The sequence below is a fragment of the Oryzias melastigma genome, linkage group LG5 (genome assembly GCF_002922805.2).
Source record: "Oryzias melastigma strain HK-1 linkage group LG5, ASM292280v2, whole genome shotgun sequence".
Classification (NCBI taxonomy): Eukaryota; Metazoa; Chordata; class Actinopteri; order Beloniformes; family Adrianichthyidae; genus Oryzias; species Oryzias melastigma.
In genome coordinates this window covers 17,019,690-17,036,050 of record NC_050516.1, presented here as the reverse complement: position 1 = coordinate 17,036,050, position 16,361 = coordinate 17,019,690, and the positions used below count along the sequence as shown (strand labels likewise).

Sequence of the window (16,361 nt, the reverse complement as noted above, 5' to 3'; positions counted from 1 at the left end):
AAATTGGGGTTCTAGCTCAAAAAAGCTACCAAAGCAGAATTTCAGAAAGTTATAGAAATAACCATTTACCCCTATTTTTACAAAAGTATAAAGACAGATTGATTTGAAATCATCAAAATGAAGCGTTTTTTAACGTAATATGACCATCTTCAGTAGTCTGGGGAGGGCCCAAGTCCAACTAGAAGATATAAAATCTGCATCTCAATCCAGATCCTCCACAGAATAAGTCATGAAGTCCTATGGAACATTCTGGTACACTGTTGCCGTGATTTTGGACAGAAGAAAGCAGAGTTTACTAACACCCATACTGAATGTTGCAGCCCAAATCAGGCAGACTGTGATTTCATACGCTATTGCTGGACAGCAGCTTGTGTTCTGCTCCTCGCTTGTCTTCCTCCAAACCCTTGGACCTTGATTCCCAAATGAAAGACACACTTTACCTTTATCAGAAAACAGGACCTAGGATCACCTAGGATCCAGTCCTTCTTGTCTTTGGCCCAGCTGAGTCCAGGCTTGGCAGTGGCTTGACCGGAGAAACCCGACAGTTGTAGCCCATCTCCTGAATGTGTCTGAATGCTGTGGCAAGTGAAACTCTTTCCGGATGTCTATCCGGTTTTTGAATCCAGTCCTTTTTGATAATCCACTGAAGCCTAAGGTCGTCTCTTTTCCTGGTGCATCCTTTCATGTCACATGTTGTTCCTCCATTAGAGTTTTCTTAGATCTGCACTGACACAGCGCTCCATGAACAGCCAGCCTCCTTAGCCATGACCTCTGGTGGCTTACCCAAGAGGGGATCAATGACAATCTTCTGGCTAGTTGTCAAGTCTGAGGTCTTCCCCATTCTGAACCAAACTGAGACAATTGAATGACATCAGGGATGCTTTGAATTTAGTAGAAGGTCAGTTGGTGAAACTTAGTTTGAAACATTCATGCCCTAAAACATTTGAGGGGACTCCTTCATAATATTCAATTTTTTTATTCTGTTTTTGCAGGTTTAATGAGCTGGAACCCCAATCTATATAGAAATAACTACCGGTACTTAACAGAGGGCCTTGAATCTGTATTCTCTGATATTTTAACCTTTTGAATTAAATTATGGAAATTAATGCACTTTTCCACGAAATTCTAATTTGTTGGAAAGACTTTGAGTCAAAAACTTCAGCATCAAAAGAATAATTCAGTTAAAATGGTTTTTATAGCGCCTAGTTATAGGTTGACTCATAGAGAAACATAAAGAAGAATATCAAACCAGGAAAAATTCATTACAGTTGCTACAATCCAATAAATTTCATCCATCCATCTTCCAAACTGCCTTAAAGTCACGAGATTGACGACGTCTAATTCAGGTAATATTGGACACGTTGCAAGACTGTCACAATGTCAAAAGTATTCAGTATAAATCAAAATTCCAATTTTAGCATCTAGGATCTAGGATATTTGGATGTCAACATGAAACAAATGCATGAAAAGCTAATTTTTTCCAAACAAAAAGGAGAAGTTAACAAGATTAAGAATCACAGGTGGAAGCAAGAAAACAGAAAAGATTAGAGGCATAGTGAAACCTTTATCACAGAAAGACTCTGAGAATGGCTAAATGATCTCAGATGCATTTCACAGCATCTGCTGTAAACAACACAAGAGGGAGTTCAGACGGATGGACACAACATTAAAGAGGCTTCAATGGAGCAAACAACAAAACTGGAGACCAGCAGACAAATTGTTCAAGAGCATAAGAATCAAGATGAGTTAATGTCTTTATAAAATATCCTGATAGCTAATTGTTTTTTCTTGTTTGAACTGCATGTTTCTGCCTCATGTTTTTGACAAAGCCTGAGAACCCTCTGTTTTTATGTTGCTAATAAACTCAAATAAGGCAAAATTGTTACTGTTTCTGTTATTTTCTGCCATAAATAAATAGTGCTGCAATAAAAAATAAATATAAAAAACAGACATACAATGTATAGAAAATATCTAATAAAAGTAATAGAAGAAAGTTAACTGTTTAGGACAGGCATGTTCAAAGTCCGGCTTGTGGGCCAAATACGGCCCCCGTTCCAAATTCCTGTCATAAAATCAATAAAATGTGTCCCCCAGCAGTTTCCAAGGACTGCAGTTTCTTAGTTGGGATTGTCTAACTTATAAGTCATTCTAAACCTGGGAGAACAACCCGTAAATAATTGACTTTCAGAGCCTGAAGGGCCAAACGAGAAGAATAGATTTATTTGTCTCTGTGGTCAAAGGGTTAATGGTTTGAACTCCTGAATAGTATTTCAGTGAGCATTTATAGTGAATAATATGTAACATTTCATTTGAACCCAGATTTAATGTTGAAAAAACGTCATTTTCCACAGATGGACTTTTTCTTGATTCCATTTCTGCTTTTTTTGCGTGTATTTCCCAGTAATCTTAGTCAAAATGTATTTAGATATATCTGCTTAATGTGAATAAAAAAAACACCCATTGTAAATTGTATTAAATAGTTAACTTGCTGGTTTAAGGAATGCACTGGAGGGTTGGCCCTCACTTTTATCTCATCAATTCTGGCCCTCTTTGCAAAACACTTGGACACCCCTGGTGTAAGACATGAGAACTACACCATCGTTTTAAAGAATCTACAGAAGAATAACATTTTTCAAAAAGAACAGAATACATACCCTCTTGCAGGAAGGAGCTTTTGCACATATTTTTTTCCTGTTAGGTACTAGACTGCACAATGCCTCGTAGACATTGAATAGAATAGAAGCTTTATTAATCCCAAAGGAAATTTTAAAGCGGCCAGCTGCTGTTTGCACCACAAAATAAAAATAATTAAAATCTATTAGTTAAAAATAGTAAAAATCTTACAATATAAAATATTCAAAGATCAAAACCTAATAAAATAAAAAGCATAAAACATTCAAAAATGAAAATTCAATGGAGTTCTCTTTTAATGTTCAGTCAGGGAGTGGACAATAATTATTATTTTTATTCGTTTTTAGAAATATTTTTTGTGTTAATTATAGTATTAACTGTCTGCTCTTTTCATTGTTACGCAATAATCTACAGATATATTTGCTCCTTAGTTTAAGAAAAAAAAGCTCAAAAAGCGTTTTAACAGAGTGCATTGACAAAGCCAGAATTTTCCGTATTTGAATGAGTGGATGTTTTTGTTGAGATCTCGACAGCTCACTCTACTGCTGATAGAAATCTGGGGGTTATCTTTTACAGCTGTTTTAACTGATTGACAATCAGTTTACTGTCAAACCTTCTTCTCTTTTTATTCTGAAGTACAATGGTACCCTGAAGGTGTTATAAAGTGCAACATAAATCAAAGTGTTCGAGAGCGATGTTGAGGATTTTTATGTCACACTTCCACCTCCAGGTGGCAGTAAATTAAAACCTACCAAGTTTTTGTTTCCACATTTTTGAGGGTTCAAGGATGTGCTGTTCACAACATGAAGTTTAACCTCACTGTTGTTGCAAACAGTCTCTGGGATTTCCACACTTGCTTATCATTCAGAAACTCAATAGAAATAGTGTTTAAAAAATGTGGCCTTTTGACCAGCCTGTAAGGGGATTAGCATATGGAATCTCTAATAAATTGTTTGACTTTGAAGCCCCCTCTTTTAATCAATCATTTTTATTGATTACTTTAATGTTTCTGAATAAAAGTTCCAACAGTGAAGCTTGAAATAGAGAAATTAGTGTGTGTTTGAGCTATGATGCATGACCTTGCCTCCTCTTCAGGGGTCATTTTTGGGCATGGCAAGCACAGCAGTGTGATAACAAAAAAATCCTCATTGGTCAAGGACCCCAAAACGTTGCAAAGTAATTGGCTATTCTGTCTGGATGTGTGTTGAGCAACATGGGGGGGCGGGTCAATGCTGTAAAATGTGGACAACCCTGATGGGCATGTGTGACAGAGAAAAGGAGCTGCACAAACAGAACAAACGTGGATTAGAGCTGACACTTTGTTTTTTTTGGAACACAGTGTGACATGGACGACTTTTTGTGACTTCTTTGTGGAAGTTTGAGATTACCTCCAAAAAAGCAAAAGCCAAAAAGATAAAGGAATAATGAAGGACTTGGTGACATCTGCTAAGACTGAGGTCTCTGAGCAGAAAGGACAGGATGCGACCCAACGAAGAGTCTGGATCAAGAACGAAGCAGCTCGAGTGGGACTTGCTGAAACCCTCAGCACCTATGTTATGATGGTGAGAAATCCAGCTGTTGTCTCATACTGTATGTATAGAATTTTTTCTTAATGTTGTTTAACTGAAAAAACTTCGAGAGTGTGAGCTGCTTATCTGCAACAACCATATTTGATTAATTATTAATGCTATGCTCTTTACCCTATTTGCCATCTTTACTCTGAAATGCACACAGACAGAAGCTTATCATGGTCACACGTGTCACCAGGGGGGATTGGTTGGTTGGCAGTGCAGTGAGAAGATCAATAAAAGGAGATTTTCTTTAAAACTTCCTCAATAAATGTTAAAATTGAAGGAAATTTAGATATACGGAGTTAGAATAGAGTCATTATGTATAGATTTATATATATATATATATATATATTAATGTTCAGCCACTTAATGTTTTATTGATGCTTCAAGCATAAAACTGCCTAGAAACTTCATTTAGAATCAAATAATGAGAAAAAATGAGGAATGTCAGCAACCAATAATCAATATGAAAGCATTCACCTCAGTATGTTTATCATATTGTGTTATAATGGATCTGGACTGTCAGACTCAAAGCTGGTGACCTTTGTAGAGGGAAACACACACTTCCTGTTTCCTGACGACTGCTGCAAGTATTTTAGAGTCAGCTTCTTTTACTGATCAGTCTGTTTTAGTTCTGCTTAACAAAAGAAAAAACAGTCAAATTCTACCTCCAAAATTCCAGAAATGGTTGGGCAATTTTAAAATTTGAACCAAAGGACTTTAAGATTCCATGAAGTTGAAATTTATTCACAACAAACAGAAAATATATATATATATTAATGTAGAATTGTATACATTTGTTCAAAAAAGGAATGACATCCATTTGTTGGTCTCCTTCTGCTCTTTTCTAAACAGTTGGAAGATATCTGGGTATTAAGACAGAACATTTTCTGAAATTTTTGTGTTGGATTTTAGTCCCGTTTTTGTTTGACTTACACCTACTGAATAGTTGATGCTGGTCCTTGATGCGTTTATCGTTCCATCATTCTCCTATAACAGAAGTTCAGGAGTCTCATTCATGAAACTGTGCTTCAGAGTCATGGCGTGTGCTGCAAAACCAAAAATATGGCAAAAGAAAATTGTAAAAAAATAAGAGTATTCATGCTCCTACACACCGTCACTTCATTATTGCCAAACTGCAGTTTGCTGTGCATAAAGGCTTGTGTGTTCTCTTCCCACACTCCACCCTCATTTATTCATGGAAGGTCCATGTTGTTAGAAAAATGCCAATAAGGAAATGTACAGGAGATGTAGGCAGAGAAATAAATAAATAAATGTGATGCTAGGACTCCAGAGTTGAAAAGCTGCACACAACCAGAAATGCTTTTCTTAGTAAGTCTCAGTCATTTCAAACTGGATCCCTGTACATATCAGTTTCTATAAAAGGGATCCTTTAGTACTGTGGTGACAAATTTCCAATACCGAGAGCATCTTTTCTGCAGGTTTTCTCTAAAAATAAGACATTTGTGTATTTTTTTAATCTATGCATTTCTCTGTGGTTCATGGAATATTTGTGTGAGCAGATGTCTTAATGAATGAGACTCCTGGACTGCAGGCAGGTCAACACAGCATGAGCCTCCATGAAAGATGTTTCAGTAGATTTAATGTGTGGCTTCACACCGTCCTTTCCTGAAATGGATGTCACCTGGAGGGAGACATAAAACTTTTATATGCCTTTCAGTGTTCAGACATCGCTTCAGAACATGCAAAGTGCACACACTGCCTGCACTCATGCCTTCATGCCATCAGAGATGCTTTTGAACTAAACATTGATAAAATGCTTGAAGGATCACAGGCACCCATAAAGCTCTCTGGCCTTATTCATAACACACAGATTTCTCCAGATACTCTGCTTTCTCTGATTCTGGTGTGTTTAGTATATGTAGCTTTGCAAAACTGTAGAAAAAAGTGTCTTTCCTAACATGCAGGATTTTTCTCATGTTTATTTCTGGGAGACTGCATCTATCTTCCTTTATTTGTGCTGCTGTTTTAAAATCAATTTTCTTAGAAGCTCAGTGTTATTCCAACTGACTATTATATGACACCTTCAGCTTAACTTGAAAGTACTAGATAAAATTGTAACATTTCATTACACATTTTTGGATTATTTATGGTCTGAGTTTCCTGTAGTTTTGTAGTCTTTTAGTTTTCTTTCTTTTGAATCTGGATAAAAAATGCCCAGCTTTTTTGTAATTTGGATGGATTTAAAAATAATATATATATTTTTTATCATCAGACCCAAAGGTGATTCGATTAAACCAGATTTACTTGATGATACCATCTTTCTCTGGGGTTCCAGGCATTTGGCCTGGGCTCGGTGGCTCAGGTGGTGACGGGACAGGGCGCATTCGGACAGTACATCAGCATCAACATTGCTTTTGGGCTTGCCGTTGCTATGGGTACTTATGTTGGAGGGAAGGTCTCAGGTATGAGCGCCGACACTCACTAGTGTGCAGACTTGACCTGCGGTTCACCTGCCACTGACAGAGTTCTCGTTTCATTCTCAGGAGCTCATATGAATGGAGCGGTGTCGTTTACGATGTGTGTGTTTGGGCGCCTGACGTGGAAAATGCTGCCGCTGTACATTTGTGCTCAGTTACTCGGCTCCTTCCTGGCATCAGGAACAATATATGCAATCTACTACGGTAAGGACTTTCCAACATGTCCACACACTCGGATCTGGGTCAATTAATGTTAAAACAGGAATCTAAAGCATGTTTTCATGTATTCTCAGAGGCTATTCATAACTACTGTGGAGGAAATCTGACTGTTACTGGTCCAAAGGCCACAGCTGGGATCTTTGCCACCTATCCTGCTCCATACCTGTCACTGGTGGCCGGATTCGTTGACCAGGTAGAAACTGAAATGATTTATTAAATTCCAGGCGTAACATGTTCTGCTCTTAAGAAGAGTATGCACATACTTACTTATGTCTATAATTTAAAATTAAACCAAAAAAATAGATTAAATTAAGATTAGGGTGCAAGAGTCTGATGATACAATATATATCGTAATGGCTCACAATGCAATATGTATCGTGATATGTCCCAAGACTGCACCAAAACACTTTCTTGCTATTTCTTTTTAAAAATATGACTTAAAAACTCTACCTGAATATTAACACACCGTACATGATAATAAAATTGTAAAATTCACTTTATTTAATGATCGCAAAGGTAAGCACTGCAACTCTCATATACAATATGCTTTTACCCAAGCAATTTCACTGTTCTTTTATTTTGGTAAATTAAGAAAAATTTGTTCTTATAGGGAACAGTCAGTATTGTCTAATTTACACAACAAAATATTTTTCAGTATGAAGAAAAAAGTATGAAGAATGTGCTTTAACCAATAAGATTCTGAAAGCATGACTGAGAAAATTATTTTTAACATTGTCAAATGTAGTTTATCTAGTACTGGTATTAGTTGGTATTAGGGGTATTAGGTGGAAAACAAAAGTAAGATGCTCAAGAACGCTCATTATTAACTAATGTCAGCATTTTAAATCAAGACAACTATCGGCAGATGAATTATTGCGATATATGGACAAATCAATGTTTCTCTACATCCCTAGTTAAAACCAATCCAACATCTTGTTTGGTACAAAACCTTTACTTAGGAAAATAAATTTATTTTTGATATTAAAATAACATGTTGATAAACCTGAGTAACAAAAATGGCAACAAAATGTATTAAAACGTCTAGAGACATGTGGGATACAAACTCCAACACAAGTCCCTGAAGCTCCCCCTGACTGGTTTCAGATGGTCTGGAGCTCCATGTGGGTTAATGCAAAAAATGAATTCCAACGGTTAATAATAAGGTATAAAAGTGTAACTGTAACAAAATATAAAAACCCTCATTTAGTATAAAAACCTATCACCATCAACAGTTTCTTGCCATAGCTTAAATTCTTTATAACTCCTTTTTTTATTATCTATTTTGATGCTTAGAATTGTATTCCTTTCTAAATTTCCTTTCTAATTAAAAATAAAAAGATAATTTTGCAGGTAGATTACGGTTTCTAAAGTATCAACTGAAAAAAAAAACATTACAAGCAAAGTTTGGTTCAAGGGATCAAATAAACAACATTAGTAGAAAATGCTGATCTTTTGGTCTTTTATATGCAGTATGAGAAATATGAGGTAAACATTTTTTATTCTGAGAAAACTGAGCCTGGAGTCATTCATAGTTGTCATTTTGAGACGAAAATACAATTTATTTAAAGTAAAAGACAAAAGTATTGATACGGGATATAAGGTAGCAACTTAAATCGATTTTACACATTGATGCAGTGATTTTTATGTTGTTTGTTATTTTTTTGTTAATTTTGAAGTATTCCATTGATTTTGGTTCTAAACATTTTAAAATTGATTAGTCTAAAGGCTGCAAAAGGTGTGTAGCATCTAAAGATGCAAAAACGTTGGTAAATTTAATCTAAGACAGCAATTTTTCAAAGAAAAGTTGAGATGTCTTTGCTCTTTTTGAAAAGCAGCAAAGAAATATTAATTTAATTATGAAATTGCAATTAATTGAAGAATTTAATTACAATAAATACAAACAGATTTGCATTAATTAGACTAAACAAAAGGATCCAGGAAAGCTGTGATTTTCTCTAATTCAAAGGGTAAAATGTGCTGTTCGATGGATTCCAGGTGTTTGGAACAGCGATGCTGCTGCTGTGCGTGATGGCTCTGTCGGACCAGAAGAACAAACCACCTCCTGCTGGCTGTGAGCCCGTCATTGTGGGTCTGCTGGTGATGCTCATCGGCATGTCTCTGGGCAGCAACAGTGGTTATGCCATTAACCCCACCAGAGACATTGCACCCAGGGTCTTCACTGCCATAGCAGGCTGGGGGTCTGAAGTGTTCAGGTAAAGGAGGTTTTGTTTGGAAGGCTTTGCAATTGCATCAACAACACAGTGAAACTAGTGGAAAAAAACAAATAAAAACGGAAAAACTTGGCAAATTTAGAAAAATATTTTTTAGTACATGGGCCTGACTTGCAGCTTTCTGAGACCTTATTGTTTAAAGCATCTAATAAAATGCTTCTTTGTCCTTTTTATTTTTTATTTTTGTGAGAGTACATATACCCAAACCCGATTATTTCAGACATCAGGTGGTTTGAATTTCAGCTTAAGACTTGTTTACTTTTTTCATGTAGTGGGTTATAGATCAACAAGAGTTTCTGAAATGACCCAGTCCAATGAAAATTGTGTTTTTGGTGTTTTTTTTTATGTATTTTTCTTACGATAGAGGATATATGAAGAAAATTAAGAATACAACTGTGTTTCTGAGTATTTCTTTATTCAAATCATGGTGAATCAGGAGCATAAGAAAAAATGCAGTCATGCAGAAAAAGCTTGTAGTTGTTACCTACAAAATACAATCAGCAGGTTTCAAGCTTTCAATGTCAACAACAGCCAACAGTCCCGTCCACAACTCATAGGCAAAGTTCAGATGAACTTTTGCTGCTCTGCAGAAACTATTTCCTAGAAAAAGACACTTTTAAAAAAAAAATTATTTTAGCTTAAAACAGCATAATCATTATTAAAAGACAACTAGGAATGCTTTTATTTATTGTGCTTTGTGTGTTTACAAAAATATGATCACATTTGTCAACAGTGTTGTTTTATTGTGAAAAATTGGTTATTTTTTGAAAATAGATCTACTTCTTGTGTGTCTTGGTGTAACTTCCTGGCAGGATTGACGCAAATTGCTCGCTTAAAAATAGACCAAATAGACCAAAACGATTGCTGTGGTTCACATCTGATGTGAACCACATAGGTTAACAAGAGCGCAGAATGTAAGTGGCGTCCATTCTGCACTGCTTCGTGGTACAAACGTCTTTTACGCCTTCCTTGACTGCATCCATGAACTCCCTCTTTGGTCTTCTTCTAGACCTCTTTCCTAGTAGTTTCTTTGCATTTGTCTCCAAAACATCTTGATCACACATGATGTCCATCTTTCTTCTTTCATCATGTTGCTCAACTCTCTCGTGTTTCCTGTCAGTGTCTCTACATTCGAACATCCTACTCTAAATCAAACAGTTCTTTGCTGACAAACTCGCCTTCCTCTCCCGATTTGATCTTTGACAAACAGAAGCATCATTAATAAAATGTACCTTTTAGGTCAAGATGGAGGTTGTTGTTAACCTGTGCAATAACCAGTTGAAGATCAAAGTTGCTTGTGATTCACAGAAATTTGGTTTTACATAACATTGCCTTCCTGTCTCAACCGTTTGCATTTAGCCACACTTGGGACGGGCACATAAAATCAATAGATAGCGCCCCTTGTGGCTGCATTGAAGAGCAATACACTTTCTTGCTGTTGTGAAAACTTGTGCAACAATACTCTAGCTATAGCTCACACAATTTTGGGGCACATCTGTGACCAACTACCATGTATGGAGAGTCTTACTTTTCCTTTTCTGTTTTATTTCTCTAACTGCCTGGTATTTGCTGTTGTTATCTCTGTAGGGCTGGACACTGCTGGTGGTGGGTGCCTCTCGTTGCTCCGTCCGTCGGAGGTGTCCTGGGAGCAGGGGTGTACAAGGCCTTTGTTGAACTGCACCACCCACACCCCTCTGAACAGAACAGGGTGCAAGTGGAAGATGAGGTCATTCCTTTGGTGAAAAGAGTGTAACATCTGTTCAAATGTATGAGCTTGTCAAAGCTACGCAAACAAATACGTGCAGCTGTGTTGAACTGCATTTCATTACAAGATGGCTGTATTTATAAATTATTTAGTAAAATAATTGAGACTGACTTAGAATGCACTATATGCTTATATAATTTGTAATAATAATAATACATGTATAAGCATTTTTTACTCACAAAAACCAAAAACCTGCTACCTTCTCTTATTAAGAAGGTTAGTGGTTGAAGTGAGTATTCGTTAGTCTAAAATCAATTTCAGAAAGATGTAAACTGTGTTTTTTTGCATGGACACTTTTAGGAGAGTCCTAAAATAATAAAACAAAAACAGCTGGTGATGCCTTCTAACAGCCTGAAAGGGCAGAGGTAGTAACTTTGGGGCCCAAGGCAAGCAGATGCATGGGGCCCTTCACTTTTATTGATCTTTAAATATTTCAAAGTTTTTCTCATCAATGTGAAAATTGTTAGATCTTTTCAATAAATGCATAACATTTTTTATTGCATTTTAAAGCATTTTATTGTTTACATTACATTTTTCTGTAATTTCTTTTCTTGATTTCCTTGCAGCACCTTTAGTAGAGACTAAACTTTTATTTTTGAGTGAACAATAAACTCAATTGAACATTTTAAAAGAATAAAACTAAACTAAATAAAGTTAAATGTTTAGCCTAAAGACTGGTAATGCTACAAGCAAAAAATGGCTTGTCTGCATTTTTGTAATGTAATGTAATTACAACATCTGACCTCTTTATTATTTTAATTTGCATCTTTTTAAATCAGTTTTGATGTTTTCACTGTGAATGTATTACTATGAATCACTAAGTGTTGACAACTAATTCCGAAACTAAAATAGATAGCAATGTTTTTTTTCATTTCTCATTGGCATTCACATTGGGCAGCAGTGGATGCAGTTGATTTTCCACCATGAAAAATAATGTTATAGATTTTGTTTTTGCTCACATTGCTTCATGATACGACAGTTTTGTGAACAAAACCAATTTGCAACAAAAATTCTATTTATTTTAATTCAGACACTGTATTCATTGGCTAAAAATATATTTTAAAAAAAATTAAAAAAAAGGTTTTGATTCTCATTTGGAGTCACAGACGGCAAAAGTGGATGGCGTTAATTTTCCGATATGAAAAAAAAAGCTATGGATTTTTCTTTTGCTCATGCGGCTCCATGGACAGCTTTGTGAAAAAAACTAATTTGCAACAAATATGCTAATTTTTTAACCATAGTTTTTTCACTGGCAAAAAAACATGAAAAGGATTTATTTCATTTTTTTCCCAATGGGAGTCTCACCAGACAGCAGTGGATGCAGTTGATTTTCCTCTTTGGAAAAAAAATACAAATGATTTTCTTTTTCTCACACTGTTACATCCAGGACAGCTTTGAGAACAAGATGTTTTCATTGGCTCTTAAAAAAATAACATAAAAAACAAACAAAAAAAAAAAGTTATTGCACGTGTGTGGGCATTTTCATTAAAAATAAAGGTACAGTGTGTGCAATATTTGTATTTCTTTTTAAAACAATTTAAAGTTTAATATCGGCTAAAAATAATCACAAAAACATCATAGTATTGTGAAATCCCCAAATTCCTCTGAGACAAAAGTGGAGAATATATTTTTAATTTAATATATTAGTTTTTAACATACACAAAAATAAACGTTGACGAAAAAAAGCACATTTTAGTGGTGTTTTATATCCTTAAACAGCCTATATGACAGTTTCAAAGTTAGATTGTGGTTCTGTGTTTTTAAAATAATCTAAAACAGAAAAAATGAGAAATAAAGAGTTTAAGAAAAAAAAGAGAAAAAGGTTATTTTAAACAGAATTCTTTTTCAGTATAAAATACATCACTGAATGTGTTTTAAGTCAGCAACATTCTACATCATGCTTCTCTTTATGGTAAACAAAGCTCTCTTTTATTGCACTAAACTCCAGTGAAAGTCAAGCAGATTCTGGTCGTACAGAGAATAACGCTTCTTGAAGTCGCTCTGTGGGATAAACGCTGGTTCACCTCTTGGCTCCACTGTGTTTTCCTGTGTTTCCTTGGGGCTTGATAGTGGCCCCTGAGCTGCATTGTGCCGACTGCTTCTTCTTGGGGGTTGGTGTCTTTGATTTGCCTTTAAAGGCCAAGGTGGGATCCAGCTTGTTCCGAAAGTAATCCGTTGACTCTGCCGGACTGCTGTCACAGTTGTACGTCAGGGGCTGGTAGAGAGATGCCCACTGCTGCAGAGGGGAACCGGGAGCATAAGAAATGTAGTAAAGGCAATTTACATTTCAAAACCTATTTAAGTAAAGTGACTGTGCACACTGGTAAAAAATAGTGTTTGTCAACACAAAAAAATAAGTTTACAGTATTTATGTTTTAGCATCCAAGGAAGTATTAGTTTCTCTACAATGCTAAATAGGACAACAAAATCAGAGACCAGAGATACATTGATGAAATCTTTATACCAGTGGTTCTCAAATAAAAGTATGTGTACCACAAGGGGTTCCTTAAAGAATTCCAGATGAGAAAAAAAACTTAGTATGAGTGATTAAAAGAAAAAAATATATTGAAAACAAAATAAAAAAATACCTAAACACACATTTCCCTAAATTAGGTTTAATATAGATTATTTTTATTTAGATGACTATTTTTAATCCAACACACCAGATTTTCCTTCAATACATTTTATGAACTATAAACAGAACACTTCCAATAGCTTAAGAGAAAATTTCTTTAAAAATATGCACTAAAAGATTTTTTCCCATTAAAATTTTTGTTGCACAATCCCCCTTTTTTTATTCCATTTTTACATTTTAATGTATTGTTTCCATGCTGTAAAGGTCCATATCAAGGGTCTGGAGCAACATGCGGCTCCTTTATCCCTCCATCCCATTGAGGCATTTCAGCTTTAAAGAAAAATGATAAGTATTTGAACAAGTAATGAGTTTGTAGTGTTGGCTCATTTGTTTTAGTTAATTAAGTTTGGTCAATTTTGTGCTCAGATTTTGAACACGTCAGATAACTGAGAAAAATGATGGTAAAATGTTTAATCTACTGCCACAGTCATTTAATAAGTTTAAAGAACATATTCTTATCTGCTGCATAACAATGTCTAGTTAAAGTTCAAAGCTAAAGTCCTAAATGTGTAAAATTGCATTCACTACTATAGATTGAAAAAAAACGAAGGCACGTAAAATTCATAATGGTAGAAAATGTGTTTGACTTTCTTACATTCTGATAAATCTGCTGCAGCAGGAAGATCCTATTTGACAGGATGTTTTATTTTGAAAGGAACTTTGATGTCCAGGTATATAAAAAAGTTCAAATTGTCATGTATAGAAAAAACAAAATGCTGCTGTAAGTCAATTATTATAAATATTTAAGAGCAACATTTTAAAAACGAAAGGCATAATGGCCACAAAAACACCAATAAAGTGTATTATTTTGAAACAGTGAAGTTGGATTTTGAGACTCTTGCTGAGTTTTGGTCAGTTAAAAACTGGACCAAACTGTTGTTTTGGCTTTAAAGGTTGCAGACCACTGGTTTATATATTTCCTGCTGGAATAAAATGTACCAAACAAATCTGTCTTGCCCTGATCAGGGAGAACTTCATAATTAAAACAAATTTTCATAATTGTAAAAAACAATCAAACTTGAAAACCAGTTTTGTACATTTGATCATTTCAGAGTTAAGCTCAATAGGTGCAGGTTATTTAAAAACACTGCATATTTTAAAGATTGATCAGTACCTTTGCTTGAGGGCTTGGGCCATAAGGGGTGAAGGCGTAATGCCACTCTGGTAGACCAAGGTGTGTTATCATCAGTCGGTAGTAGGCGGTAAAAGTTGGAGTCATAAAATGCCAGTACAAAGAGCGGTCCAGGAACCAGATCTCACTCTGCTGGGCTACAACACCTGTAGACAAAGACATGCTGGTTATCTTAATATTAATATGTATTATTTATAATAATGACCCGTTTATTTTTTAAATATAAAACACCACACCTTGGGTGCAGTTTTTGTAGACAAGGCACACTTTTCCATTCCCGCCACAAGAATCCAACTCAAAGATGCGACTCCGGGCGTCAAAATGAGGTGCAGTATGATCGGGTGCTAAAAGAAATGTTCGTTAATTAAAATGCTTTCTGCACAGATTATAAACAAATATACATGTTTAAATAAGACGTGGTTGTTAAGTCAAGCCCCAACATAAAGTTTTCAGGATACTTTAATGGTTTATCTAGAAAAGTCCAGTTCCTCTGAAGAACAGAATTGTGGGTTGACGGTACCTCTTTCTGTGCTGCTGTCCTCCCAGTCCAGATCAGCCAGTGAAGGTGCATTGGGCAGAGAGAACACAGATACTGGCTGAAGCAGTGGGCAAAGCCTGGTCACACTGTTGATCACCATGGACCCCAGGGGAACACACTCATCTGAAAGACAGACAAGCCCACAGCTTAGAATTTAATCTGAAAATGGGCTACATTTGATTTTAAATGTGCTTCATACATACTGTCAAGCTTGACGCTCCATGTTAAAGTGAATCCATCAATTGTTAGGTAAAAGTCTCGGAGGTCCTCTGGTAAAATACAGCCATTTTTCTGCAGAATGAATTAAATCATCCTAAATCAAGTAGTGAGAACAGCATCTCACGTGACTTCAATGTTTAGTAACCTGTTCCCATGACAGCAGACTCCTCTTGTCAGCAGGATCCCTCTCTGCAAAGCGCACATCCACCACACCTGGCATGCTCTCTGCACCAGCACATGAAAAATATATCGATCATATCGCTTCCATTAAGCTAACCATCCTATGTTATAATGCAAATATCGTCATACAAACCAAGTATTCGAGTAATGCCGAGCGTCAGCCTCTCAACAACACCTTTATATGCTAAGTTTTCTTTGGTCTCCTCCATTTGAAGGCCTAACACGTATTTTTTTTTATTATGAAATGCGGTCAGCATCCATAAACCCACATCTTTTGCTCAGATCCAGCTGAGCTGATAAGTACGGAAAGCGATAAGGACATAACTCAGTGCAACAAAAGCTCAAGCCAATAGAAACCCTTTTTAGTAGAGTGCAGCCAATCAAAATGCTAGTTACAAAATAAAGGCGGGACTAACATTTCTTAGCAACGCTTGGCTCTTTGGGAGTGGTGGCGGTTGTTTCAGTATGGCGGAGGCTGGAAACTCGGGCATATTCTGGAAAAACGGCGGTAGGTGCTTGTTTTTGTTATTTATCATCTTTGAGCGAATTAGCGTCAATTTTGGTTTCATGTTTACGAATCCTATAAGACATTGCACAATATTTGGAATGTGTCTCATCTGTGTTTAGAAATTGACAGAAAAGTTGCATGAGAGGAAGTGAAACATGTTTTTTAGGAACTGCTCTTTGGGGGATAAAGAAGTGACTCAGGGCCGGGGTTACTTTAATATGGCTTGCTGTGGAAATCACCCAATCAACACTTTTCCCCACTCTTTTTGCTGCGCATTCAAATGTTGTGAAG

At 36.0% G+C, this 16,361-nt stretch overlaps 3 protein-coding genes across 6 annotated transcripts in view; 2 read left to right on the top strand and 1 right to left on the bottom strand.

The window, feature by feature from the left end:
• The first annotated feature begins 3,882 nt into the window (after positions 1-3,882).
• aqp7 (aquaporin 7) lies at positions 3,883-11,367 on the top strand. Its single transcript, XM_024271241.2, has 6 exons — positions 3,883-4,193; positions 6,502-6,628; positions 6,710-6,847; positions 6,937-7,055; positions 8,858-9,075; positions 10,681-11,367. Exons 1-6 carry the CDS (start codon positions 4,056-4,058, stop codon positions 10,844-10,846), a joined length of 906 nt encoding a protein of 301 aa, XP_024127009.1. The 5' UTR covers positions 3,883-4,055; the 3' UTR covers positions 10,847-11,367.
• A 283-nt stretch (positions 11,368-11,650) lies between these two features.
• tpgs2 (tubulin polyglutamylase complex subunit 2) lies at positions 11,651-15,850 on the bottom strand. The gene is made up of 7 exons (XM_024270939.2): positions 15,696-15,850; positions 15,528-15,607; positions 15,367-15,454; positions 15,146-15,286; positions 14,862-14,969; positions 14,608-14,771; positions 11,651-13,094 (listed from the first exon to the last, which is right to left on the bottom strand). Exons 1-7 carry the CDS (start codon positions 15,817-15,819, stop codon positions 12,879-12,881), a joined length of 921 nt encoding a protein of 306 aa, XP_024126707.1. The 5' UTR covers positions 15,820-15,850; the 3' UTR covers positions 11,651-12,878.
• Positions 15,851-15,919: 69 nt separating this feature from the next.
• Positions 15,920-16,361, top strand: part of kiaa1328 (KIAA1328 ortholog) — a 25,595-nt gene continuing 25,153 nt past the window's right edge. For 3 of the 4 annotated variants that reach the window (XR_002919101.2, XM_024270929.2, XM_024270930.1), the window contains exon 1: positions 15,947-16,070. Coding sequence is in view for 3 of the 4 variants with exons in the window: in XM_024270929.2 (XP_024126697.1) it covers positions 16,028-16,070 (43 nt within the window). In the remaining variant the exon portion in view is untranslated. Of the gene's footprint in view, positions 16,071-16,361 lie in introns of all 4 variants that reach the window. The other variant, XM_024270928.2, reaches the window with a different exon arrangement.

Coding starts and splice junctions, on each gene's coding strand:
- aqp7 (XM_024271241.2), top strand. CDS start 4,056: ATGAAGGACTTGGTGACATCTGCTAAGACTGAGGTCTCTGAGCAGAAA. Junction 6,848..6,936: donor AATATATGCAATCTACTACG/GTAAGGACTTTC, acceptor ATGTATTCTCAG/AGGCTATTCATAACTACTGT. Junction 7,056..8,857: donor TGGCCGGATTCGTTGACCAG/GTAGAAACTGAA, acceptor GATGGATTCCAG/GTGTTTGGAACAGCGATGCT.
- tpgs2 (XM_024270939.2), bottom strand. CDS start 15,819: ATGCTGACCGCATTTCATAATAAAAAAAAATACGTGTTAGGCCTTCAA. Junction 15,455..15,527: donor GTCTGCTGTCATGGGAACAG/GTTACTAAACAT, acceptor TTCATTCTGCAG/AAAAATGGCTGTATTTTACC. Junction 15,287..15,366: donor ATGGAGCGTCAAGCTTGACA/GTATGTATGAAG, acceptor TCTGTCTTTCAG/ATGAGTGTGTTCCCCTGGGG.